The sequence below is a fragment of the Ursus arctos genome, unplaced genomic scaffold (genome assembly GCF_023065955.2).
Source record: "Ursus arctos isolate Adak ecotype North America unplaced genomic scaffold, UrsArc2.0 scaffold_4, whole genome shotgun sequence".
Lineage (NCBI taxonomy): Eukaryota > Metazoa > Chordata > Mammalia > Carnivora > Ursidae > Ursus > Ursus arctos.
In genome coordinates, this window is record NW_026623056.1 from 38835797 (window position 1) to 38862589 (window position 26793).

General features: G+C 50.2%; 2 protein-coding genes across 7 annotated transcripts in view; one reads left to right on the top strand and one right to left on the bottom strand.

The window, feature by feature from the left end:
• The window catches only part of CFAP44 (cilia and flagella associated protein 44), a 148018-nt gene extending 136776 nt beyond the window's left edge, over nt 1-11242 (top strand). For all 3 annotated transcript variants that reach the window (XM_057306749.1, XM_057306750.1, XM_048215189.2), the window contains 3 exons: nt 2838-2998; nt 4123-4257; nt 6727-11242. In XM_057306749.1, the coding sequence (XP_057162732.1) occupies nt 2838-2998; nt 4123-4257; nt 6727-6918 (488 nt within the window). In that variant the 3' untranslated portion in view covers nt 6919-11242. The remainder of the gene's footprint in view (nt 1-2837; nt 2999-4122; nt 4258-6726) is intronic.
• BOC (BOC cell adhesion associated, oncogene regulated) overlaps nt 10743-26793 on the bottom strand; it is a 101883-nt gene continuing 85832 nt past the window's right edge. For 3 of the 4 annotated variants that reach the window (XM_057306752.1, XM_048215191.2, XM_048215190.2), the window contains 14 exons: nt 25529-25822; nt 24885-25157; nt 23237-23544; nt 19633-19795; nt 19052-19162; nt 18340-18546; nt 17798-17979; nt 17235-17340; nt 16814-16936; nt 14525-14746; nt 13554-13789; nt 13266-13342; nt 12563-12756; nt 10743-11489 (listed from right to left, as the gene is read on the bottom strand). In XM_057306752.1, coding sequence (XP_057162735.1) covers nt 11302-11489; nt 12563-12756; nt 13266-13342; nt 13554-13789; nt 14525-14746; nt 16814-16936; nt 17235-17340; nt 17798-17979; nt 18340-18546; nt 19052-19162; nt 19633-19795; nt 23237-23544; nt 24885-25157; nt 25529-25822 — 2684 coding nt within the window. In that variant the 3' untranslated portion in view covers nt 10743-11301. The remainder of the gene's footprint in view (nt 11490-12562; nt 12757-13265; nt 13343-13553; nt 13790-14524; nt 14747-16813; nt 16937-17234; nt 17341-17797; nt 17980-18339; nt 18547-19051; nt 19163-19632; nt 19796-23236; nt 23545-24884; nt 25158-25528; nt 25823-26793) is intronic. The other variant, XM_044382835.3, reaches the window with a different exon arrangement.

Here is a 26793-nt window from a genome sequence, read left to right on the forward strand (position 1 = left end):
AGGCTCCCGTATGCTCAGGAACATTTGATGCTGTCAGACCTTAATATATTTACCAGCCTGGTGGATGTTAAATTGTATTTCACTGTGGTTTTTATTTATGTTTCCTGGATCCTGGTGAGGTTAAACATCTTCATGTACATTTATTTGCCATTTATTTGTGTTTCCTTTTCTCTAACTTGCCTGTTATATACCTTATCAGTTTTTTACTTCTACTTCTTGTTTTCTTATTGATTTTAGGGGTTCTTTCTATATTCTGTCTTTTAAGGCACTTCAAATTTCTTCTAGTTTGTGACTTGCCTTTATACTTTGCTTAGTGTATCTTTTTAGGATATAGACATTTAAAATCGTAACATAGTTAATTTTATCAATATTGATGGTTTGTGCATTGTGTCTGTGTCTATGTCTTGTTTAAGAAATCCTTGCATGTTTTGAGATCATAAAGATATTTTCTCCAGTTTCCTCTATTAGTAGTGTTCTTCATATTTGCATTTTTAATCTATCTGGAATTGCAGTGGATATTATAAGATGCACAGTACAAAGATTACTATCCTTTAAAATACGTTTTGAATATTTGATGTATGGAACAGAAGTGTCAGTTATGAAGTTTCCAACTTTAAAAACAACAATATTGCCGATACCTAAGCATCTACTTTAATGTCACAGAACTGTACAATTAAAAATGTTTAAAATGATACATTTTATGTTGTGTATTTTACCACAATTGAATAATATATATATATATATATATATATATATATATATATATATATATATTTTAATTTGAAAAAGAAAAAAAAATGGGAAGCCTAGAGTGGTCAACTAGTCCACCGATCCAAGTGGCCTGGATTTGTAGAGGCCAATTTCCAGTGAGTGTTGATGGTTCTGCCTTCATGGGCGGCTGGATTATAAAATAAAACAATACACATTAGGACAGCATGTTTAAATAACACTGATTTGAGACGCAGAGCTTTGTCAGGTGTAAGCCTTGAGGTCCCGGTGCTTCTCGTGAACTTCACATTCCTGCGGCTTCGGTAGGCCACGGCTATTGTTTATCTGAAAGTACTGTTCATCAAACCGAGGAATGAACTAGTATGAAAACAAGGAAAGAAGCTTGTTTCAGTTTGGGTAAACTCTCAGTTTGGGAAAATGTGTGAAGATGAAATGAAGTATGCAGATTTTCAGGGCGTTAATGGAAATAAAAGGGAATAGTTAGTTCCATGTGGTATAAGTTTTATTCAGCAACTTTCAGTTCATCTCCCCACCTGCCCCCACCCCATTTTCTGAAAAGCAAGTTGTGAGTCTGGTTAAAGATCTCCTGACTCTGAAGGTGGATCTATGAGCAGGTTCCTTTTCTGTAAGCCAGAGAACAAAGGCTCAGCAGTGATTAGAAACACCACAGTCGGCTCGTTGTTGCCTTCCTCCTTCCACAGACCCAGTGAACAAGAAGAGAGTCTAGAACATGGTGGAGGGAAGGGGTAAGTTCACTTCATTCCAAGGAGAACACAGCTCTCGGCCATGGAGAAGGTGTGTGATAAATATTCCAGAAGGCTTTGTGTCCTCCTTAAACACTAGTTGGCCTAATCAAATCAGAAGAAGGGCATTGGGCGGGCTCCACAGGGGGAATGGCAAGGACCAGAGTCCACATCCTAGTGCGTGAGGCTGTCATGGGAGAGAGCACTAGCTGGAGGGAGTCTCAAGGTTCTTACTGAGGCCAAGTAGGCAGCCACAGGCTAGCATAAGTGTGCAAATAATTTAAGCATCATTTCGTTTCTGCATTACTGATTATTATGGCCACCAAATCGCACAAGTCCATGGGAACCGCACTCCCATAGAACACAAGTGAACAGCCCTCCCTGCATCACGCACAACAGCACTCACGTCAGTTAATACCATTACATCCAACCATAACAATGACATGAGGTGTGAACTTCCACACCATTGCGAGTTGTATCATCTTAGGGCTTAGGCTTGTATCATCTTCAGACTTCCCTTAGGGGACAGTCTGGTGACTGAGAAAGTCTTGTTACAAGGTGACATTTTCTTGGGGAGCTCAGACCCCACAAATGGAATTTTCCCCAGATGTTCCAGTGTTCTCATGTTGAGGAACGACAGTATACAAAAGTAAGATATATTGCACGTTAGATGGAGATCATTGCTAAGAAGAAAAACTAAGAAGGATGGGAAAGGAGAGTGCTCAGGTCTGTAGGAGCCAGGAACCACTCCCTGGGAAGTTGTGGTTTTCCCTGCTTAGAGGACGAGGACCTGCTCTTGGTTACCCCTTCAGAACTGAGTGTATTAGAAATGAGTGTTTTACCCATCTTACAACTTGCTTTCAGAAAATGGGCTGGCGAGAGGGAGCCATGTGGCTATTTGGGGAAGAACATTCCAGTCAATGAGAACTGAGATGAGAGTGAGCCTGGAATGTTTGAGAATCAGACTTTAATTTTTACTTGGAGTACAATGGAAACTTCCTCTAAGTGCTTGCTCTGTTCTTAAACTAGATGCTGTAGAGATCAATAATTAAAAAAAAAATCTGAAGAATTCCTTGTCCAGTTGGGGCCCTTGACAGTCTGAGGAGGGGCACAGGAGAGGGCGGAAGCTACTGGGGAAAGTGGAGTGTGCCTTATAAAGGATTTTCAAGTAGATGAAAAGATAACACAGGAATAGGCATTTTAAGTGAGGAAAGGAGCAGGGGAAGAGTCACAGAGGAAAAGTCAACTGGTAATATAAAATCTTTTACCATCCTCTTGCAAAAGCTGTTCTTTGGAATGTTGTTGCTACCAGTATTGTTCATTTAATAACAATGAACAACCTAATACAGTGATGTCTTCTTTTAGAAATGGAAGAAACTGTCCATCAACTAATGGTTAGCAAGTTTGGCCGTGTGATAGACCTAGAAGCCCTTCAGACACTTTCTGTGAACACAACGCTTGAAGAGCTAAAGATCAAAAAACTTCGAAAGGAGCTAACGAATGCAAAGGAAATGAAGATGTGGGAGGTACGGCTGAGAGGACAGGTGACCCACCTTGGCCGAATGTGGGTCAAGGCAAGAAACGCTGTCGGTGGTTCCTGCAAAGCATCTGTGCAGCCGGAGACGAGTCTGTGGGCCCCACTTGGCTCCCCCACGATCTTAAGCCTGTCCAGGCATCCTGGCCATTCACTTAATTGAGGGGACATGCCTGTCTCGGGGTGAAAACACCGGCACTAGGTTTTGGGGTTCTGGGTACATGGAAATATGACAAAATGGCATGGACGATGACCACGATTCCATTTCGAGGTCTACATTAACGTACGAATAAATGCTCTGACAGTGTTAGAGGTGGAACCGCTGTGCTCTGAGGATCCCAGCTGTAGTGCTCCCTGTAGCTTTCACATGCTGTGCATATCTGGAAATTAGAAAACATCTCTAAGTAATAGATTCTATAACCAGGTATGGACAATTTCGCTGGTAGGGTCTTAGAAGATGTTAATGCCTACATTGTTCCCTGAGCTATGAGATGAGGCAGTGCCCCAATTATAGCCAGATTCAAAGATAGGAGCTTGTATAAAGATTTTATAAGCCCCCAAGTCCTTATGACTTCTCCAGTTTCCTTTCTTATCTCATCAGTAGACAGGGTGGGAGAAGGGGTTCCTAGTGCCATCTTGTCTCATCTTTGCTTATCCAAGATTTTCAGGGGAATTTTGGAGATAATATGTGCAATCTAAAATAATTTTTGGAGCAGTAAGAGAACAAAGGAAAGCCACTATGGCTGTTTAGGCTGGCTACTTGAGGGTCCTGGGCCAAGACTGGGGAAGGAACAGTATATGAAAGTTTGCTGCTTAAATTAATATTCTTCCTATAAGTAATGAATAGCAGCACTCAGTACGCATACCGATTTCATTCTCCAACAATGAAGTGATCTCTGTGCCTATCTTTTTTACCTCCTTGTATCTCTGAGCATACCTACATTCTTCTTTTCTCTAATGGAACCAGAGCCAATGCAGTTGGATCTGGTTGCATTTTCATAGTGATTTCTGATTACATTTTCCATATGCATATTTGCTGAATGGTTTTGATCAAATTGGGACATGTGTTTTTCTGTTTCCTCTCTTAACCCATTTTACATCTTCCCGCCCTGGCAGGAAAAGATTGCTCAAGTGCGATGGGAGTTGATGATGAAGACAAAGGAACACACCAAAAAGCTTCATCAGATGAATGATTTATGTATTGAAAAGAAGAAACTCGATTCTCGATTGAATACACTACAGAACCAGCAGGTATGTCCCTTTTCTTCAGACCCTTTATCAGAGTTGGGGAAGCTCTGTGAAGGTAGCTATTCACAAGAATATCAAGGGCCGGCATTTAAACAAACCTTGATCCTGGACCACTTCTTGTCCACCTGGGTCCCTGACGACATGAAGTTGCCGGTACCTACTTTATAGGTGAGCCTGAGGAACTAGCTGTACCGTCTGCCTTTTGGGTGCCACGAATTCACATATGTACTAATCTGTGGGGGTTGCCTTAGCCCTGGAGAGGTAAGGTTGTTAGGTACAAATGACACCAATATAATCCCTAAATTTGATAATAAATACCCATTTCCAATATTTGTTTATTTCATTTGATTTAAAGTGTGTATCTTTAATTGTGGGATTTTATATTACTTTATTAAACACTTGTTACTTTTTATGGCTTTCAACTTGTTCTTATATAATATTTATTGAGCCTGACATAATACTTAATACATAGTACAAGGTGGATAACTCTTATTTAAAACAGGTTCACCTGATTCAAGGTTCACCTAGGTGAGGTGCCCTCTGGGAACCTAACACATACGCGACATATTTTAAAATATATGTCATGTTCTTACAATAGTGTCTACAAAAATGCCTATTGTTTCCCTTGGTGTTCTTTGTTTTCTTTAAGCATCCTGGAAATGGTCTAAGCCAGGGGTTCTCAAAGTGTGGTTCCCTGATAACAGCATCAGCATCACGAGGGGAATTTATCAGAAATGCAAATTCTTGGGCCCCACCCACAGATCTGAATCAGCTGGCTCTGGGGGAGGGGCCCAGCCAGCTGCATTAACAGGCCTTCCAGATGATTCTGATGCAGGCTAGAGTTTAAGAATCACCGGTCTTAGCACAAGTCTAGAAGAAAGAATGAATAAGAGGATTTGGGAGGTTTATCATTGGAAATTCGGTATGAGAGGGCGCTAGAAGTCTGAGTATCGAGGGCCCTTTATTCACTGAAGAATTTTCGAGTGAAGAATCAGGATGGTGTTCCAGAAGGTTAATGCTTAAACACGATCTTCACAGAATAAGCAGTCATAAACACTTGTTGACTTTATGTGCTTTGATAAGTCCAGATATATTGGAGAAAAGAATCTGAAGAGTTTGAGTGGAGGTCAGTTGAATGGGAAAGGGAATTAATAGTATGTGTCTCTTTACCTAGCAGACCCTAAATATATATCTTTCCATAGATATTTTTTATGGTATCAAAGTAATGTATTTTCATGCATAGTCTCTTTACATGGAGTATCTCATACTACTACTCTCAAAATACTATTTTCCAAAGCTCAGAGTAGTTAAGTAACTATCTCAGAGCTAATGCATGGTGCTTAGTTTTTAAGCCAAGGTCTGTCCACCTCCAAAGCTGACTCCATTGTTTTTATTCTCCCAACGATCTAGGCACGAATTGGGATCTAGATGGCGAGAACAAAAAAGGGTCAGACATTTCAAAGTAAGAATAGCCAAACTTTGACTGGATATGGCGAGGAAGATGAAGGACAGTTAACGTGACTTCAAAGTGACTGGCTGGAGTGATGGCATGGGCTGAGGCATGGGTTTAGCTGCAAGTAGCCAAAGCCCCGTGGGCAGTACCTTAAACAAACCGGGGTCATTTTCCTCACTTAACAAGAAGTCTGGAGGTGATGACTGAGGGTTTTTGGTTTAGTGGGTCTGTGATGCCAGGGCCAATCTCTCTCATTCTCTCAGTGATTCTTTGAAGTCTCTTTCAAAGTCACATGACGGCTGCCTCAGCTCTAAGCACAGAGTGGGTCCTCCGTGAGTGAGCGTCACCGTCCTCCCTTTAATGCACACTCAGAGCTTGTCGAGTCCCACGCTCCAGGACGGGGGCTGGGCGGAGTGGTGAGATCCCTCTAGCTCTAAAGGCACGGGATCTTGCAAGAAAGATCTCAAACGGGCATTCAGGGTGAACCCTATGAAACCGCCACTTTCTCAACCTAAAAAAGGAGTCTCAGATATAAATTTTAATGATTCAGTCTCCTAATCACAATAGAGATATGATGGATGTTCTGAAAAAACACAGAACAGGAAATCCTGATCTAGTCCACAGGACAAAGGCCTCCCTAAAAGTGATGTCTGCAGCATAAGCAGGAGTTGGCTAGACAAGGGAAGGAATCGGAGGAGGAAATAGATTTCCTTTTTGGGAAACAAAATAGGGGCTGTATAGAAAAAGGAGGTCCCCCGTCTTTTATGGTTCCAGCGCTGAGCCCTCTACCGTAGGAATGATGGTTAGCTAGCTTAATGGGATTTGCATTTTAAGAGTTACTCATTAGGTCAGAGGGGCACATTTCTAATGGTGGGATTTCAGCGGAAGAATTGAAGGCCCCTTAAAATAAGGAGCAACAGGTATTTAAATTGATGGTAAGATAGGCACTCCTAACCTAAGAATGGTATTTTTCACATTCCATGTGATGCTTAAAGTGGGGAGGTGTTTTCTTTCAACAGGGCAATGCCTTCCAGGGCCCTCGGAAAGCAGACATTGTGGCAAGAGAGAAGGTCACTGAATTGATCCAACTCCAGGCAGAAAGGATTTTGGCCTTAAAGGAAGAGATTGCTCTGTTGCGTAAGAAAGGTGGTCTTATCCTCCCCCCGATTCAGCCTCCACAGGAGAAGGAGATGAAGCCCATGGGCCTTTAAGTTTGCTTTTTTTCTCAAATCCGTCCAAGATTTCCGACATACAACTTACCAGAAGTTCTGTTTCCTTGCTGGCTGCAACAGTCCTGTTATTTTAAAGTGAATTTATTTAAAAGTCTAAGATCAGATCCAGTCATATAGTTTTAATAACTTTTCTCCAATTTGGTTATCTTAGAACGGACTCTGGCACCCAACATCTATTTCTCTTGAATTGAACGATTTTAGATCTGTTTGGAACCCACTGGATTGAGTATGGAGTCCCAGAATGCTGTATGTATCTCAAACCTGCAAGAAAGCATCTGCAATATATCTTGTTTTAGGAAATTTGTCTCTTGCTTATCTGAATTTTTAGCCATCGTCAGGAAAAAACTAGCAATCTGTGAGAAAATTTGCTTTTTTCAGTCCTTGGAAAATAAAGTCTGATATTCAGTGTTCTCTAAGAGGACAAAACACAAAAGCACAAGCTATTCTGCCAACAGTATCTTAGAATAAGATGCAAATCAGAATTGCGGCATTGTTGACTTCACAGAGCAGCTATTCGAGGCGCGGGATGCAGGAAACGCAGGCCGAGCAGCTAGCCGTGGGTTGGCAGAGAGCAGGAGACTGCCCGGCGTCCTGAATCAGCCCTGGCTTCGGCAGAGCCCCCCGCTCTGAAGGGAGCAGAGGCGTGTGTGTGGCAAAATGGTCAACAAGGCGGCTCTTCTCTGAAGGTGTTTGAGCTCTACCAGTATTCTAAGTATTCCCATAGTTTCTCACGTCCTCTGCATTTTCTTTCAGGTTCTAGTCGGGTTGCTGTTTTTGATGTAGATCCAGAAGTATCGATAGGTTATATCCCTCTGAGAGACTGTCTCTAACCATCACTTTTGATCGTGCATAACATTTTATCGTCCTTTTCGTTTGGGGGTAAGTGGTGATGGGAAGTCATGGCTGTGCCAGTTTAGGGGTGATCTCCCTGATGTGTGGATCCCTGTCAGTAACGGAGCTTAGCACTTTAGATCCCGAGCTCTGTGGGTCCATATGCATGAATGAGCTGTCCCAGAACAGAAGTTCGTCACGGAGAAGCAAAGGTGAGGACGGTGATAGTACATCAACGTCGAAAGTGACCGAGCAACGTCAGCTCTTCCTAACGGTGACTAGCCTGCTGACCTGCACCCCGCCCCCGTTAGATAGGCCTTGCTTCCTTTCAAAGATCCTTTCATGTTCCTATTCAAGAGATCTGAATAGTTGATGCCCATTAGCCGAACTCTTTGGTGAGCAGCTTGTCTGCTGGAGAGCCCCCGCTATCACTTTCTCTGCTCTGTGCCCTGAACCCTGTGTGCTTTTCAAGCATTTAAAAAAAACACGTGCTAGTCATAGCCGCGAGGTTCTACGTATTTATTGCCGCATGAAGTTAGCCCAAACACCGCTTAAACAGCAAGCACTTATCTCACCCGGGTTCTGAGGGTCGGGAATCTGGGAGCAGCGGAACGGGCTGCTCCGGGCTCGGAGTCTCTCACGAGGCTCTGGTCAAGCTGTGAGTGGGGGCTGCAGCCATGCGAGGCTTGGCTGGAGCTGGAAGGGCTACTTCCAGATGCGCTCACTTAGCTGTTTGGCAGGAGGCTTCAGTTCCTCCCTGGCTGGCTACCACGACAAGCAGCTGCCTGGAGAGAGGGGCTGGTCTCCGGGGAGACACCATTCCCTAGGTGGTAGTGAGAGCCAGGGGAAGTTACGTAATCTTCCTGGGCCTCATTTTATTATCTGACAAGTGAAGGATTTGGATAAGCTCTAAGTCTCTTTCCCATTCTGAAATTCTGTGATTCTCATCGCAGCAAGAATGACTTTAGAGTCTATGGAAGAGCCATGGCAAAGATTCCCTGAGTTTTTCAACTCTGTAAAACCAGTCAGGATTATGGGTTTTTTTTTCTTCAAATCAAACTAGACTAAATCACCACTTTCGTCCACAATAGTCAGGCCTTCATCCTGTAGGTTTGACAATATAGTTAATACTCTGTTGTTTTTTATTTTGAATTGGACGAGACTTAGAGCTAGCTTTAGTTTCACTTCTGCCTGATTCCAGACTTAGTCTTAAATCTGTACTTAAGTATAGTATCAGAGGCTTTGGGAAGTTCAGCTTTAGACAGAGGAGACCACTAGGGTTCAGCTTTGGCAGGGATAACTTTCCATTCACTCCTGTTCCCCTGATCAAACTGTGCTTTGCTCTCTGGCTGTGTCTCAGGAAAAGCGGTCTGACCTCGGAGAGTGAGGCCAAAGTCTGTCCACACTGAGTTACCTCTGTCAATTGCTAACAGAACTTGGCTATTTTGAACCCTTGTCCACAGTATCATCAAAAACCCAACACTGGAAGGAAAAGAAGCTGTCGAGTGAGCCCCAGTGTCACAGTTACTTACTGTTGCCAAGTCCGGCTGTTGTGTCACGGAGAACTGCCATGCCTGGAGAGGGCTTTGGGCCTGAGCTGGGCTCTGCACCCCCACCCGTGCCTGCCCACTAGGTCTTACTCTTCCGTTGGTAAATTATACGGCCTTTGCTGGCTGAATCAGACTTTTAAAAGGCACTATAATCTGAACCTAAAGAAATATAAAATACAGTGAAATTGAATAACTAAGCTGTTTCATTTTCCAGGCTAAAATTTATAGGCCTGATGCCTTCCCCTTCTCCTGCAATTGGCTAATATGCATATTTATCTCATTTAATGTGCCTTAGAAGTGATTTTTCTTTCCTAGAACTTTTTTTTTTTTTTTTGAGAACAAAAACCATTCAATATTGTTATGGTTCCAGGGCTGTGCACAAAGCAATTTTTTATATCACTTCCAAAATTCACTTTGACAACTACCTGGGATCATCAAGGAGCAAACAAATAAAATTTAAAACCAATGGGCCAGGAGATGAGTCACAGCCCAGCTCTGAGAGGCCCTGGATGAGATGAGTAAGGATTGTGAGTATTGGCCCTGGTCCCACTCCTGGAAGTGACTTTTAGGCCCACAGTGCAAGGTCGTGGCTGGTTTATTTTATTTCTTCCATAATTTCCATGTTCCTTACGGTCCTTCATTTTATATTTCTTAAAATGTTTTTTAAATACAACTTTTCTGAAGATCATGTTGCATCTGGACATGAACTCTTTTTCCAGTCCAGCTGTTGGACAGAAAAAGCATGCGACCAGGTAAGCGCAGGCCCGGTATCTCTTCCGGCCAGTAGAGGGTGCACTTGTCCTAGAATCTGGTTTCTCCCGCGGGCGACTGGTCTGGCCCCAGGACTGGTAACCAGATGGGGAGTCTCAGGCCTCATTGCACCTGTAACTCACCTTTGCTGAAACCCAGCACACAGCTTGCCCTCCTGAGAGCGGCTGAGTGTTAGGGCTGTCAGGGCAAAGCCTCAGCCTCCAGCTAGTGCGAGGGGCATGTATGAAGGCTGATCCTGTGGTCGTGTTGATTTTAGACAACTAGGGACTCAACTCTGGCAATGTTGGTCTATCTTTGGAAAACAGGAAAGTGAGTTTTATCAAGCACCGCACGTTCACGCACAGCCTAGCACTCAGCGGAACAGCATTCTGGAGAAAACACTCCGTCTTCCACACACACTCTGTGACCAAAGCTTTACCTCGAGTCCGTAAGAGAACTGCGAGTTTGCTTCTTTGATGGCTTCACACAGTCTTGCACTAGACAGTTACTAATAAATACAATACTTGAGAAAGAATTAGACATTTGCTAACTTTTCCAGATCTCAAACTCTTGACAGAGCTGAAATGTCCCAAGTGGAGTTTTCCTTCAAATACTCGAACTGAACCCTAACATCTAAAGACGATGTGGACTCAGACGTGACTAAGTGGAAGGTTACAGGGAAGACTAAACGTTTATTTAGAAGTTACAGTGTTTGTTTTTACAGAGATAGGTTGCCACAGATTATTGATTCTGGAAGGTTGGTTAATGCTTATAGGACTATACACATCTTAGTCTGTTCTCATGTGCGTCTTCTAAAAACGTTTCCTGTAGTACTCGGTCCAGCCATCTTCACAAGCGTCTCCAGCCTGCGATACTGTGGCCCTTGCTTTTCCCTCATGGTGGGTCATGGACAGTGTGCCTAAAAGTCTTCCTCTCCTCAGCTTCTCCGGGGGCCTTGTGTGGCCGCCTGGGCGGTGGCAGAGGGGCTAAGTGACGGGCTGCCGCCTCCGTCCGCGCCGCTCTTGTGAGGTGGAGTCCCGTTACGGGGGCTGCTTTGATTTCCCCCTCATACCTCAATGGGTAGGATTCTCTGTGTCTCTCCAGAATTATACACATATACATTTATTTACAAGTGCATAAATATATAAATATGGCTATTATAGAAAAATAAATACCAATTTTCTCTCTTTTTAAAAACAATACATAGTCTTTCTGGGATATTGGTTTCTGTCTAAATTGTAGGAGGTGGTGTTTCAAAAGCTACGTGCACCGGTGGGCTGGCGGAGAGCCGCATCCCAAGTTCCTGCCCTACGTAGGCCCCCGCGGGGTGCTGGGAACACCAGTCTCCTCCACCCACGTGGCAGGAGTTAGGACTGTCCACCTCTTCAACTGGTACAAGGCCCAAGCAGCACGGGGGCCCTGAGGGGAGAGAAAAGCGGCAAACATTAAGATCCAGGCTGACCAGGAACCACCGCTCAGTGGTCCTGGCTCAGTCCCGTGATGGGAGTTGGTTATACTAGCCCTGAAAGAGAGGCAGAAACACGTAACTATGGCAAGGGCATTTCTCTCGAAGGTCTCAGAGACATGTGGGGGCACTTGTTACCCATGACCGACCTGCACATTTCAGTGATGGAACCCCAGAGATTCTCCAGTACTAAGCCTACTGGGGCAGATGAAGTCAGCAGAGCCCATGAAATGTGGAAGAAAGCCCTGTTCTTTCCAACTAGAAGCTGCTAGTCTGCCCCCTCCGGTATGATTTCTCTGGGCATTATCATCCCACCCCAGACGGAGTCAGTTTTGAAGACGCTGGGGTCTGGCTCTAGGAGGTGCCTGTCTTAGAATTTTATCTCCCAGAGACAGAGTCTAGGATCTGCATGTGAATGGACATTCACGCCATGGAAGCTAAGAAGCATTAGCCAAGGGTCCGAACCCGCCTGTGCCCCAACCAAGCGTCCACTGGTTTCCAAGAGCCTGGCACAACGGAGGACTGCAGTGCAGGCAGTGTGCACGGAGCCCCGGAGAAAAGGCTCTGTGGAAGCACACAGGTTGGTGTGAGAACTCGGCTGCTTAATGACTGATCTCATCTCATTCCTCAATTAAGAGACAAGACCCAACAAAGAAAGTATTTGGTGTGATTAGAGAATGCCTCTTGGTGTGATGAGAGGCGGTAGGAATTTGTGAATGGTCTTAAAATGCAGAGACCAAAAGGGCTTCTTTCTCTGAAATGGGGATGTGTCCTTTTCCCAGCCTTTGAGGATGTGCTGTGTTACAGCCCGACCCACCTGGTTCGCCCCCAGGGGCCTGCTGGGCCATGGCTCTCGCTGCCTGTCTCTCGCTCTCTGTCTCTCCCATAGAAAAGCTGTGGCTGGCTCTGAATAGCACCTTTGAGGACTGTTCTCTCCCCGTCTCTAGGCCACTGTGGGGTGGAGGATGCCCACCTCATGTCATCCCTAGCTTGTGCAATTTCACCCTGCCCTGCCCCTGGCACCAACCTCGGTGAAAAAGAGGGTCCCAGGTTGCTTCCAGCCCAGGACTCTGCGGTACGTTCCTCACGCCTGACTGGCCTGTGGCGGCGGGCTGCTCCTGGAGGTGCTGGCAGTCTGGGTGGGGCTGGAGCAGCTGGTGAGTTGAGTCATCAGGCAGTGTATATAAGAAAGAGCCCTCGTCTGGGCTAGACTTGGGACCCCTGCGGGCATGAGACCAGATGGAGAGGTGAGGTGGAGGCAGAGTGGGCCTGTATGCCCACTGCCCTGGCTGCTTCCCTGTCTGAGGGCATCAGAGCTGGTCAGGGCTCAGACGGGGCAGGGACTGCTCCCCTTTGAACATTAAGAGGTGTCATACCACCACTTCCATGGGTCATTCTACTCTATTTCCATTTTATTCTATGTAAGTCCTGAATGCATGAAAGGATGTGCAGTCAGTTGTCTCGGGGCCTGGGGACAGAGCCAGCTGTATGTGGTAGCTGTGGCCTGCCAAGAGAGGGAAGGACTTCTGACAGGCCAACCCACGCCCCAAAGCAGAAAGGGCATTATAACTGCAAACACAACTCCTCCTTGGGAGACGAGTCTGGCAGAGCACGTTGTCAGATGTGACCCCCCCCCCCCCAGCTCCCCTCAGTGACTGAGACTGGGTTTGAGGAGCTACTGAGAACGAAAGCTCTGGAGCGGAAGGCAGGGATGGGAGAGGCCCGGTTACCTGGGAATCTGGTGACTGGGGGGGTCATATCCAGTGCCAAGAATGGTCTGCTTTAGCAGGCTGCTGGTGTCTTCCTGCTGCTCAAAAGAAAGAGTAACAAAAAGGTCACACCAGAGTCCAGGCAACCTTCCTGTTCGGTGTTCCACAGAATGAGCTGTTCCTGACTAAAGAGAGCCAGACCCAGTAGCCCAGGATTAGAGGTGGGAAGGGAAAAGCCCCAGGAGGCAGCCCAACGACTCCCCTGCGCTGGCCCGCACCTACGTGCCCCCATTCCCAGGACGACGTTACCTGCTGAGGCACCCCTGGGCAGTGCTGCTGGGGCTTCACGCCTGGGTAGCCCATGGCAGCTGCAGGGCAGCCCCTGTTCATGTGGATCCCACTGGCACAGGCCCGTCTACTGGTGCCACTGAGGTAGGGCTGCCCGTTGGCTTGGTGGCCTGGGAGTCCTCCCAGTGGTACCATAGTGTATTGGCAGGAGGAGGACAGAAGGGCACTTCGAGGAAAACCCAGGTCTGTGGTATGTTCTGGAAGGACAGAAGGACAGAGGTTGCTTAGGCCAAGGAGGCCCAGGGCAGCCACCAGCACCACAGAAATCTCAGAAAACTTCTGACTACATAGGGTAAAATGAGGTAGGCAGAGAGTTGACACTGCCTCAGGGATGAGAATATTCTCTCTCAGAATAGTCTTCCAGTCACCCACTTCTTTTAACATCTAGACTCTCTTCCGCAGTGGGGAGAAGGGTGAGGAGATATAGGGACGCAGGCCTGGGGGAAAGAAGCGGTGAGCCAACAGAAGACACAATATTTAAATGAGGCAAGTTGACCAGAAGTGTTGCCGTTTGAAGCAGAAGTTAGTGGCTAACAGGGTAAGAGGGGAAGCACAGGCGTCCACAGACCCAGAGAAGCAGCAGGGAGGAGGCAGGGTCCGTTTTCAACATGAGCATGTGGGCAGAACAGCAGCTTTGGGCATTAAGAGCAGTCAGAGCCAGGTAAGTACTGAGTTCCAGAGATGCAGACAGGACAGACTACTTTCCACTGCATACTGTCCGTCTGCCAAGGTCCATGAACTGGGAGGAAAGGGCCCAGGCTTGGCGTATTTTTCTCTCTCAGCCCTGTGGGGGGGGACCCAGGAGCTTACGCTCTAGTGAACGTGAAGCTGGGGGCCTCCGATCCCGCCCCGGGTGGAGGCCGCCTCAGCAGGCTGGGAGCCCTCCTCCCTTCCCTAGGCGCCTTCCCGTGGTGCTGAGGGGAGTCACTCACTTTGCTTAGACCAGGCCCTCCACAAACAGAAGGGGATGAAGGCGACAATGATGAGGACGATAGAGCCCAGGACGACCCCAACAATCAGGTAGGGCAGGTCGCTGGAGCGGGCCACCATGGCCCCGGTGCCCACCGGCCGCTCTGCGGTTTCAGGGGGTGGCAGCTGCGGCGGGGCCAGCGTTGGGGGAGGAAGGCGACCGGGTTGACCAGAAGACTTCCGAGCTGTAATTGGAGACAAAACTCACTTCAGCATCTCTTATTTGACATTTCTCTCACAACAAACAAAAAACAGCACCGACAACAAACCTGATTCCATGGGATTGGGAAATGGGGTCGAACTCACAAGGCAGTGCCTCAAAAGTCTGGATTAGATGAGTGTGGTGTCCAGGCTCAGCGTGAAACTGGCCTCTAATGGGAGACTTAGTACTGAAGAGAACTGAACCTTCTATTTCAGAACACAACCTGAGCTATCTGAGAGCCAAGCACGGGCGTCAGACTGGGTCTTCTGGGCAGAAGAGGTGTAGGGCTTCTCTCAGAGAACAGCCAGGGAACTTTTGGAAGAAAATCTTTAAAAAAAATGCATGAAACCCGCAAAAGAACTGGGAATGGCAGAATGTAGCCATGGATTTGCTATTCCTGGACAGATACGGGATGCGAAGTCCTAGGTCTGAGCCTGGCCGCAGAGCAGGACACAGAGGTGGGGGACTCTCTCGGGCAGACAGTAACTGGGAAACACCGATTCTCCGACAAGATGGCGACTCCTCCTCTGGGCTGTGCTAGTGTCAGGCTGTGTGTGACCTGTTAACTCCCGTTCACAGCACCTTCCTCTCAACTCTGACAGCACACCTGGTGATTTCCCGCTGCCTCTCGAGGGCTGCTTACATTTTTCTGTCTTCTCCTCAGAGCTGGGAGCCCTTCTCGTCCCTCTCAGGCCACACTCTCTATACTCTGTCTGTGTCCTCATGGCTGCCACGTCCCTGTACCTAGGGCCCTCCCCTGCCGAGAGACCTGCTTCTGTCTCCGGTCCCGGGAAGAATCAGCCCCAGGAAGCCACCGACTGGTTTCCCCTTGTTCCTTCCTTTCTCCTGGGCTCTGTTTCTCCTCTGGCTTCCCCATTTCAATAAATGACAACACCATCCATGCGCACTTTATGCTAGACACCTCATGTTCACTTAGCACTCCCCTCAGTCTCCCCCAGGCTAGTGGTCCCTGGTCCTACCCACACGTCCCCAGAAGAGGCGCTAACGCGTCCCTTCTCTTTGCCTGTACTTTACAGCCGCTGCGCTCTCCCCCAGTCCACTCCTGCAGGGACACCAGTGAGCCCTCCGGACCTCATGGCCACAGGGTCCTCCATGATCCAGTGCCCACGGCCCCCCCGGGCCCTTCCCTGGGCACTCCCTCTCTCGGCCTCCTCCTAGATGCCACACCCTCCAAACTACCAGGCTGGCCCTGTCCCCCAGGCTAGTCCGCCTCGGAACAGCCTGAAGAGTCAAGCCCTCCAGCCCGGTGTGAAGCTTTGTGAAGCCTCTGCTCTTGGCCCCGGGCACTCTCTGTGCTGCTTTCTGCAGGACTATCTGCCCCCTCCCTTCACAGCACGGAAGACGGAGGGAGCGCACAGGAGGCACCCAGCATCTGTTGAATAGGGGATGGAAAGCCATGCAAAGCTAGAGAGGCAATGTCGTCAATGTCGGGAAAATGGATTCTTTTCTTGTCCCCGTTCCTATTCCTTTGTGATCCTCTCCTGATTCTGTTCTTTGCAATACACCTGCGTTATACATTTTCCGATGTTTGCAAAATGGCGATGGGGAGAACTCTCCACCTGACCAACGCGCAAATATCAACAAGTTATTATGTGAAGATGTTTAACATGTTTCAGTGCAGTCAAAGAATCTGGGCTTGTAGTTAGATGAACTTGCCCCAAAGTATGCTCCACCCCTAACTGGCTAAGTGACCTTGGTCAAGATACATCATTTCCTGATGCTCAGTTTCTCTCCTACGGGAATATGGTGTTTAAGAAAGTTCTGACTTAAGGATGGGTTCTGTTCCATGAATTCATCATGTAGGAGTTAATTCCCCAGTTCCTTGAAGCCATCAGGATGGCAGCCGTGTTCACACTTGAGGCCCAGGCAAGTGAACAGAGGGTTAAAAATGACAAAGTTTAGGAGTACTTAGGAAATAAGGGGTCTCGTGGGTAAGAGCTAGGCTCGTCCAGGCTGCCGCATGGAACAGTGACATGGTCCCAGCTGGCTAGAAAGAGCAAGAGCGAGCAGAGCAGCTCAAGAGCATCACCTTTGGTCTCACAGATCATCACGTTGCTGAACTCACTCTCCCCGCCCTCATTGAAGCACTGCATCTTAATGTCGTAGGAAGTCTCTGGCTGCAGGTGGCTGATGGAGTGCCAATATCGATCCCCTGGAAAAGACCACAAGAAAGTCACACGCAGTGACAGGCATCTGGTCTGCCTGGAACCAGTCACAGTTGGACTCGGACAGGGTGTGTGTCTGGGCTGGTGCCGTGAATGCAGCAGGGCAGCCTGGGGCGTAGGAGCACTGGAGGAAAGGAAGCATATGGGTTTATGGTCTTGGTGACCCCAGGTGTGGCACGGGTCCATGATATGCACACAGATAAAACAGCCCAGGTTTTATACTTTCACCAACACTTTGGCCCGCTTGCCAACAGAGAAAATCATATCACCCGAAGTGCTTCTTACCTTCCACCATATCCTTCTTGTAGTCACTATCATTGTCACTGTCTGTGGGTCGATAATAGATATAAAAGCCATGGATTGGGGTGTTGTTGTTACTTGCTGGAATATACTAGAGGGAATGGAGAAGAAACAAGTTGACCATGGACACAGAAATTATCATGTGAGCAGAACCACTGGTGGATAGAAACTTTACCCCAGCCTAGAGCTTAAAAATTCACTGAGGGAGCCTGGAAAATACTTCTGCTGCTATCTCCAAGTCTTTCTGGGGGAAGGCTGCAAGGATCACTTGTTATTTAGCCTAAAGATCCCCCAGCTCTTGGAGACCAGAAACGGCCATTTCTCCAAAGACATTAAGTCCCCTCTGAACCTGCCTGGGTACTGTAAGGATAGGGCACTCTTGCTCAGTTCCCAGGCATGGGGGCTCTGGGGGGTGGCCACTAAAGGGGAAGGATCTTAGAAGGGCAGAGGAGAAGAGTGATTCCTTCCGGCTCCTGCTGCAGCGGCCAGCTCCTGTCATCGTGAAGCTCAGCCCCGCCCCCCGTGGCTCCTGGCATGAGGCCACTTACCATCCACTTGAGCATGATAGTGGTCTCGTTGACGGCATCGGTGAAGGTGATGTAAGGGCCCGCCACGGGCCTCTCGTACACACGGCCACTATAGCTTGACACCACATATGGCCGGGAGGGGGCGCTGGGCTCGCTCTCCCCCAGCATGTTCAAAGCCCTGACACGGAACTTGTAGGAGGTGCCTGGTAAGAGACACTCACTTGAACCCAGGAGCTGGAAAACACTTTTGACCCACCTCCACCCAGCACACCCAGAACCTGGAGGGATCTTTTGGGTAGCCCTTCCCCAGACGCAAGTCCCCAAAGGACATAAGAACTCCCATCTTCTTCAGAAAGGAGCCACAGCGGGGATAGCTATGGACCTTTTTCAGAGACTAAGGTAAGGAAGGGTTTGTAAGACGGAGGGGACACCACCAAGAGCATCCATGTAAGCAAGATGGCAGGTGGCAGACCAGCAGAAAGAAGAGCCTCCAAAGCTCTGACTGTCCTCTGAGGGGTCAGGGACAGCTGGGGGACCAGGTGGGACAGTGGCCAGACCCCTACCCTTCTCTAGGCCAGTGATCTCCACCGAGAGCCTGGACGGAGGGATGGCACTGGTGGCCAGAATCCAGTCCCCCACTTTCTTTAGCTTCTTGTACTCCACACGGAAGGATTGGATGGGGAAGCCACCATTCCCACGGGGAATCCAGGTCACATACACTGACGTCTCAGAGGCCATGGAGATGGTGGGCCTGTCTGGGGCTTCTGGGGCTGGAGGAAACCATACATGAGGGAAGAAGGAAGCAGAAGGGACATGATAAGGTGGTTGTATTGCAACTGGACTTGGCTTGTTCCTGATTGGGGCCTGTTCTCCCCAGCCCTCCCCCTCTGGTGGCTGTATCAGATCTTCCAAAGCTATCTGGGTCACCTTCTCCCAGAAGAAGCCCTTGAGCCAGGACCCTTGAGCCAGGACCCCAGTCTGCAGTATCAGACTGTGGAGGCCCAGAGTCTGTGGCTCTCTCCTCTGAGTGGTCTGGACCCACAGGGTTAGCATCCTCCCAGCCCTCATGGCAGACTACCACGTTTTACTTGAAAAACTCCAATCTATGGTTTCTTATTGGGGTTGGCTGGGGAGATGCCAGGAAAGTATAAGGCTTCCCGGACCCATGGAACAAGACCTCATTCCATCTGCAGCAATGAGCCTTCTGAGGCAGTGGACCTGGTTCCAGTTCTGACTCCTGCTCACTCCCGCCCCTCTGAGCTACCGGGGGCTTACGAGAGAGGCGGCCGTGGTCTGGCTGGCTGCTGCTCTGGGGGCTGGCTCCAGGGTCGTCTCTCTGGATCTGCTGCTCCTTGCTGGCCATGATTTCAGGTTTGGGCCGCCGTCCTGGATGAAAATGGGTTGATACCAGCAGGTGGGGGAGCATGTATTAGGTTTGCCTTTCCAGAGAGATCTTTAGGCCTGAGACTCCGCTGGGGGTGTCTGACAGGGTGATGCAAATAATACAGGACATTGGCAGTGTGGTCTGATTCCTAGCTCTGCGTAACCATTACAGTACTGCGCCTGGTGCCAGCATGTGCGTGTGCGTGTGTGTGTGTGTGTGTGTGTGTGTGTGAGTGTGTGCGTGTGTGGCGGGGGCGGGGGGGGGGGGTAGGGAGATAGGCCAGCTGGCGGTTCTCCTGATGAGACACAGGACCTCAGCCTGGGCTCATAAGCCACAGGGAGGCAACAGCTGAAAGGAAGATAAAGTTCAAGGTGAACAGCTGGGCCAAGGTGAGCAGGGCTTCCCTCCTGGGCCTGGCGGGATTTGCTCGGGCCCACAGAGCCCCGAGCTGGGGGCGATGTGTGACCCTTACCAGTTCGGAAGGTGACCATGGCTGTCTGGCCTTCGCCTGCACAGTTGTAAGCTGCCATCTCCACTTCGTACAAGCTCCCAGGGTCGAGTCTGGCGAGGGTCAGGTGGTGCTGGCTGGCTGCAACGCTGGAGATGGTCCAGTCGTCAGAGGCGTTTGTCACCTGCTGGAGAAGGCCGCTGGTGTCAGAGCCGGTGCCTCGGCCCAGAGCTACCGGTGGTGCAGTTTGTGGGAAAAACAGAAGTCCGACAGGGCAGGGGGACGGGAAGGGCAGGGGCCCGGGTTTGGGGAGGATGACGCTGCTCGGCGCAGAGGGTCCTGCCGGCTCCGGACGTCCGTCCTCGCTGGGATAGTGAGGGAGCCTCCCTGGTCCCATCAAAGAAAATTTGGTGCGGGGGGTCGAAAGGCCGCCTGTTGCTGAGAGTTTCTGCAAAGACCTCCTCTCTGTATTTCTGAAAACCTCCACATTTAACTTTTTTTCTCCTTGCTCTATTTAAGCCAAATAAACACAGTCCCTTCAGTTCATGTTCTGGCAGGAGGGTCAGGAGGATACAAGCGGCAGCACGAGTACAAAGTCGCGGGGGCTGAGTGCTGAATGTGTGCTCGGCCTGGAAGCCAGCACGTCACGGCCCTGTGAAAAGCTGTCAGGACAACAGCCCAAGAGCCGGGTGCTAGTTTTGTTCCCGCTTCACAAATGCTAAGACAGACGGGGGTAATCTGCCCAGCGCCACACCACCAGTGAGCGCAGAAATCATGACTGGACACCAGACAGCACATTCACAAGCGTATGTAACTCATCCTAGAAAGAAAAAGAGTCTGGGAGCCAGAAAATCTTGGGTTTAAATCCTGATTTTGTCTTTAAATCCAGCTGTGTAACCCTGAGCCCGTTCCTTAACCTCTCTGATCCCAAAGGTTTTCGTTTCTAAAAGAAGTAAACCCTCGAGCTTCCTCTGAAGATTGAGCGAGGTGATGCACATAAAATGTCAGGCACTGAGTTCGCACACAGTAGGTGCGCAGCGAGGGCCCGGCCCTTCCCCGGAAACGCCCCATGTCCTCCACTGGGGGGGGCTGCCACCATTTCAGTCCTCTTTCCTGCGCCCTCCTGGCCTTGCTTTGTGCTTAAAAACTGCAGACGAATTCTAACTATCATTAATTTTTCATGGCCCCAAATTCCTAGCTCTTTAAAGAAAAAAATCCAGGTTCCCTCCCCGCCGGGCAATCCGACAGGCTGCTTCATCTCATCTACCCCACCTTTCAGGACAAAAGGCTTAACTGCCAACGGTGCACGTCTCACACAGTCTGCTGGGACCTGAGCTGTGCTTTGCTCAAGACTTAAACAGCTGGCAGGAAAAGCCCTTATCCCTAAGCAGAATATTCCAACGTAGAACAAAACCTACTATTCAAGGGACAGGGAGGGTCTGGGCTCATTTATGTCAGACTTCCAGGATTTGTTCCAAGGGGAAAAGAAGTTTTTACAAACTGAGAATCCTCAGTAGTACTGGAAACCCAGACACAGTAGCCCAGGGTCTGCAGATGCGGCAGGAAGTGCAACTGGCTTCAGGAATGGAAAAAGTGAAAATGAACTGAGTGAGTCCCAGTCTCCTGCAAGAGAAGGGGCTGTAAACAACCCAAACACTGACTTTTCACTTCAAAATCCTTTCTCGTGTGATGATCCTTAAGACCTGCTAGTCCCTCAAGAAAAGCACTGCTTGGGGCGCCTGGGTGGCTCAGTCGTTAAGCGTCTGCCTTCGGCTCAGGGCGTGATCCTGGCGTTCTGGGGTCGAGCCCCACATCGGGCTCCTCCGCTGGGAGCCTGCTGCTTCCTCTCCCACTCCCCCTGCTTGTGTTCCCTCTCTCGCTGGCTGTCTCTCTGTCAAAGAAATAAATAAAATCTTTAAAAAAAAAAAATACTGCTTGCAAGACATAATTTCTGTCTTGGCCGTGTCCACTGAGTAGCCCCAAGTGCCCCACAGGCCGGAGCCTAACGGAAGCCAGACCCAGCGGGGGCGCGGTCCTCACTTTCCCTGTACCCCTTTCTCTGGTGGCCCTCCCGGTGCTGGCCTCACGCTGCCACTGAGCGCCGAAACAAAACTAAGAAATAGCCTGGTCATTAGTCACTGTCACACGCACACGGGGTGAATGCGGCCCCGGCCTGGCATTTCCGGATCACCACACGTGGCCTTTGCCAGCCTGCCTCTTGGTGAAGCAGTTTCACGGCCACCTATTGGCCCGAAAACTATGATTCTTGTTCTCGCTGCTGGTTCTTGTCTCCCGGGGATCGTGAGCATTTGGCCTGCCCTGATCTCTGTCTACAACCCTGAGATGGAGGTGTCTAGTTACACGGGGAAACGAGGGTTAGAACCAGCCCTGCCCCATAACCTGGGCTGAACAATGCAGCTTTTTGTTAAAAATATATTCACCCCCTTTGCTGGCTGGCTGTGAAGAGGCCAGCAGGCCGAGTGTGGTGAGAAACTGCACCCCCAACCCCCACCTAGGAGGCCATTTTGCCTCAGATGTCTTTCCGACCAGCCAGTGTGTCTGTGGACTTGTCCGGAGCCAAGGTCATACAGGGAAAGAACAGAACGAGAGGGGCTGGCGGGGTGCAGAGCAAGGAAAGCCGACTGAATAGCCGACACACCGCACTGCACAGGGCTGGTTCGTTTTTTGGTTTTGGAGGGGACGAAGAGTTGATAAATACTTTTGGTATATAAAATATAGCACCTATGATACATTATCAAATAATATTTAAAAAGCCCATTTAAGAACAATAATTTTCTGCTGTCTGATGGACTTAGGAAAAAAAGCACACCCCTGGGATGAACAGAAATGCTCTTCCAGGACATTTCTTAAAGGAAATCTTCTGTCCTCCCCGGCGGGGTAACAGCAGGTGAGCACACAGCCTCGAATGAGGGGGCAGCCTGTGGGCCCCGTCCTGCCTCACAGGACACCGTGTGCCCCCTGCCAGAGCCAGAGGTTCCCTCCCTGCTAGTTCCTGAAACGTCCTCCTGGACAGGCCTCCTTCTGTCAAGCAGAAATGGCTGAGGTCCGAGCGGCACCGTGTGCTTTCAGCTCCACCGCCTGCTTGTCAGAGCCGAGCCAGGAGGCATCCTGGAAACCGAGGGGGTATTTTACAGCCCTCAGAGAAAACACTTGTTCGCAAATATTTGTTTTCCTGGCCCTAGAGCTAGCTTGCCGTGTGGCGTTCCCGCAGGGGTGTGCCCAGGGGAGCTTACTTTGGTTAAAAAACAAAACACAACACAACATCAACAACACATGACAAAGGGAAGAGGGAGGGCAGGTGATGGTGAACAGGGAGACTGCTAACTCTCCCCTGGGAGGAGAAGCTGGTGGTGGTAGCTTCTGGGAAACCAGTGTACAGAGAACCTGAAGGAGCACACGTGACTTTTTCCTGGGCCTCCTAGGGTCCCACATGCCTCAACTCACAAGCAACTTCCAAGGAGGTGGTAGGAAAGTACAGTGGAGGAGACAGAGGTCAAGGTCAGCAGCAGGGGTTGCTGGTCCAGGCCGCAGGAACTCATGGGAGCCGGCCAGCAGGCAGAAACCCCTGCCCAGATCTGAGCGGTCTGCACAGTGCCAGGTGCCATACCTTGCGGTGTTTCACCACGTAGTAGAGGATCGGCGCCCGGCTGCCACCCTCGTGCCGAGGCCGCCACACCAGCTCATACGAGTCCGTCTTGGAGGTCCGGGGTGAGCTGAGGATGATGGGTGCCTCGGCAGGAGCCACCTGCCCCTTCTCTCCGGGGCACTGTGGGGAAGCTGGTTGTACTGATGTCGGGGGCTTTGGGGGCCCTGGGCGCCCCCTTAGCATCTGGTCAGGGCTTCCGGGTTTGGAGGGCATCACGGAAGGGGTGGTAGTGTCCAGCTTAGCATCCTGCCATGGCCTCAGAGTTGTACCTGGAGGACCAAGAAGGAAAGAGAAGGGAAGGGAAATGACGTTGGTTCCCCTGGTCATTGGCTGAACTGTTGTCCCCAAGGAGAAGACAGAAGTGAGAAAACCTGTGGGGACAGGAAGAGCCCCCAGCTCAGAGCCTGAGGTGACCATCACCCCACTGCACACACAGCCAGGCTCTGTGGGAAGAGAGAGGGCTGCGTCACTGCCCAGACTGGAGTGACGCGCAGCCTGGGGCCCTGTGCCCAGGCTTCGTGCTACGGCCCAGGCGGCAGGCAGACATCTCTGCAATCTGCTTGCTTTCCTGAGCCCATACACTAGCCTCACGTCAAGCGAAGGTTCTGTTTACTTCTGAGGAAAGCTGCACCTTCCTCCTTATGCCTGTGTGGGGGCGGGGGACATGTCCCTTCACTGCGGGGTCTTAACACCATGCAGTCTGGGCCGTTTCCTACTCCACTGCAACAGCCTGGCACGTGAGATGGGAAGCCAACTGCCAGCCCCTGTGAGAATCCGGGAGGCCGGGAGAGGCAACACGTCCTTCAGGAGGCAACTGCAGCATCTGCCAGAGCTAGTTTTCCCTCAACCCGATCTCCTGAACCACAGAAGGCCGGCATCCGATTGTGTCGAGTCCGCATTATTCGTGGTCACATTTTTCTCAAATTATTTCCTTGGTGAATCTGGTCTCCCCCACGAGGAAGAGGCGTCTTTGCTACGTTTCTCTGCACCCCCTCCCCCCACACATCACCTAGTCCAGTGCTGAGCACGTAAGTAACCGCTCAGTCAGTGCGGGCGTCAACTGAAAACATCAAGCTGAAAAGGACAGACCGGCTTTTCTTTACCCTAGAGCAGTGTTGTTAAACTGGGTGCCACAGAACCCTAGGAACCCACCGATTCCACAAAATAAAAAGCATTTTTAAAAATACAACAGCACCTGGGTGGCTCAGTCGGTTGAGGGTCCGACTCTCGGTTTTGGCTCAGGTCACGATCTTGGGGTTGTGGGATCGAGCCCCGAGTTGGGCTCTGTGCTCAGTGAGGACCCTGCTTGGGGTTCTTTCCCTCTTCCTCCCCCTCTGCCACTCCCCTCTGCTCATGTGCACTCTCTCTCCCTTTCTTTCAAATGAATAAAAAAAAAAAAAATCTTAAAAAAATACAACAGTAAAATGAATCAACTTCACTAGTGAAAATGTACACTTCTGACTTTTCAACAAGTTAATGTAAACTTGAACTTACGACTAAAAGCCATTTATATCTCTCTTATATATTGGGGTTTTCAGTTGGATTTCAGTTGAGGAAAGAGCTCTGTGAACGTGCCGCTGAGGTCTCCAGGCTTTTGGGCTGCACTCACCTGGCCTGGCAGTCCTCAGCTGCACCACGGCATGGGCGCTGCCAACTTCGTTCTCAGCCATGCACTGGTAGACGCCTTCGTCCTCAGGCCCTACGCTGACCACCCGCAGGGCCCTGCGGGACAGTCGGAGGCGCTGGCTGGAGGCGATGGGCACGGCATTCCTCAGCCACAGCACAGAGGGTGGGGGGTTCCCACGCACCTCACAGGTGAGCTTGGCACTCTGGCCCCACGGGATGACCAGCTGGGACAGCTCCATCGTGACCTCGGGGGGTTCTGCCAGGAAACCAGAGCAGGGGTAAGAAAGGCTGAGGTTTTCCCATCCAGGACCAGACAGGCTGGGGAGGGATCTGTAGTCAGGAACGGGTCCCTCCTTCCCTGTGACTGTTGGTAGAGGGAAAGAAAGGTTCCTGTGTCTCTTCTGTCAGTCAAGACAGGAAAGGGCTAGAGAGGGATGGCAGGCCCACACCCTACTCCCTGGGGTCCAAGCATCCCCAACTCTCTCCATCCTCCTCCACTACTCACTGGGCACGTGACCTCTCACAAGGCACCTGACCCCATCTGAGCCTTGGGGTTAGGAGTATCTAGAAAGACCACACCCATCACAGAGAAGACCGAGGAGAAGAAAGTCTGCAGGAGACACTCACCAAATACCTGGACGTTATACAGGATGACTGCTGCGCCAGGCTCCCCAACCCCGTTGTCGGCCATGCAGCGGTAAGTCCCCGAGTCGTCCTCACTGGTGGTGTCGATGAGGAGATTGCTCAGCAGGAAGCGTGTCTTGTTGTAGCCGGCGACACTGGACCCATCCTTGGCCCAGGTGACACGTGGGGGTGGGATCCCACTGGCCACGCACTCCAGGATCAGACTCTGGCCCTTGGTGACGATGATGGTCTGGGCCTCTGGGGGGTAGACGATGCGAGCAGCCTCGGCAGTGGAGCCTGGAGGGGCCGGGAGGTGAAGGGCAGCGTGTGGGGCCAGGACCCTGTGCAGAGGACCCCCTCCACCCGCCTTAGGTGGCCAGGCCCCAGGCTGCAGTCCCAGACAGTGTGGATGTGGAATCAAACAGCCCTTCAGGGGCTTACGACCTACATAAAGTGGGGCAAGTTACTTAATCCCCCCGGGCCTTGGTTTCTTTATCAAAAACAAGGCCCTCGTTGTGCAGAGCGCTGTTGTAAGAGATGAGGTGATGTGCGGGAATAGCAGCACTGACACAACATAAGAATGAATGACCGGGCATGTTGGCAAGGAAAAAGATGAAGGGGTGGACAGAGAAACAAACGATGCAGGTGACTTTCCCTGCTTGTACTCAGCAAAGTGCACCCCAGGTCGGACGAAGAGCTAGGAGACAAGGATCCACGGGATCCCCATACCACCCACAGGTCTCGCTTCTCAGCATCCCTCACAGTGTGAGCATCTCACGGAGCTGAGCGGGACCCACTGCTTAAACACATGCGCTTCCTCCCTTAGCTGCAGTGTTACAGGTCCCCGGGGCGAATCAGCTACGGGCTCGGCTGCTCAGCGAAGGAGGGAGCCACCTTTGGCCAGTGCTGGGGGAGAAAGGGCACAGCACTTGCTGGAAGGCACGTTGCCCTCCGGCTCCTCCCTCCATGTTGACTGTGTGCCAAGCAGCGGCAGATCCGGGTTTTCTAAGACCTGAGACTGACACAGCTTGGGAGCCCCTGAGAACTAGAGTGCACAACCATGGATACAAAATCACGTGACTGAGGACTGCTGAGGGTTGGCTTCATGGGCCACACAGCCATCTGCCTCTGGGGCTGCCTCCCGACTCCGCGGAAGACGTCCCTCCACTGAACGAGCAGGAAACCTAGCAAAGCACCCGGCGCTCAGGAATGGCTCAGCAAAGGCAGATGCTGCTTTCCTACGACTGGGGGACCATGTGGGCCTCCAC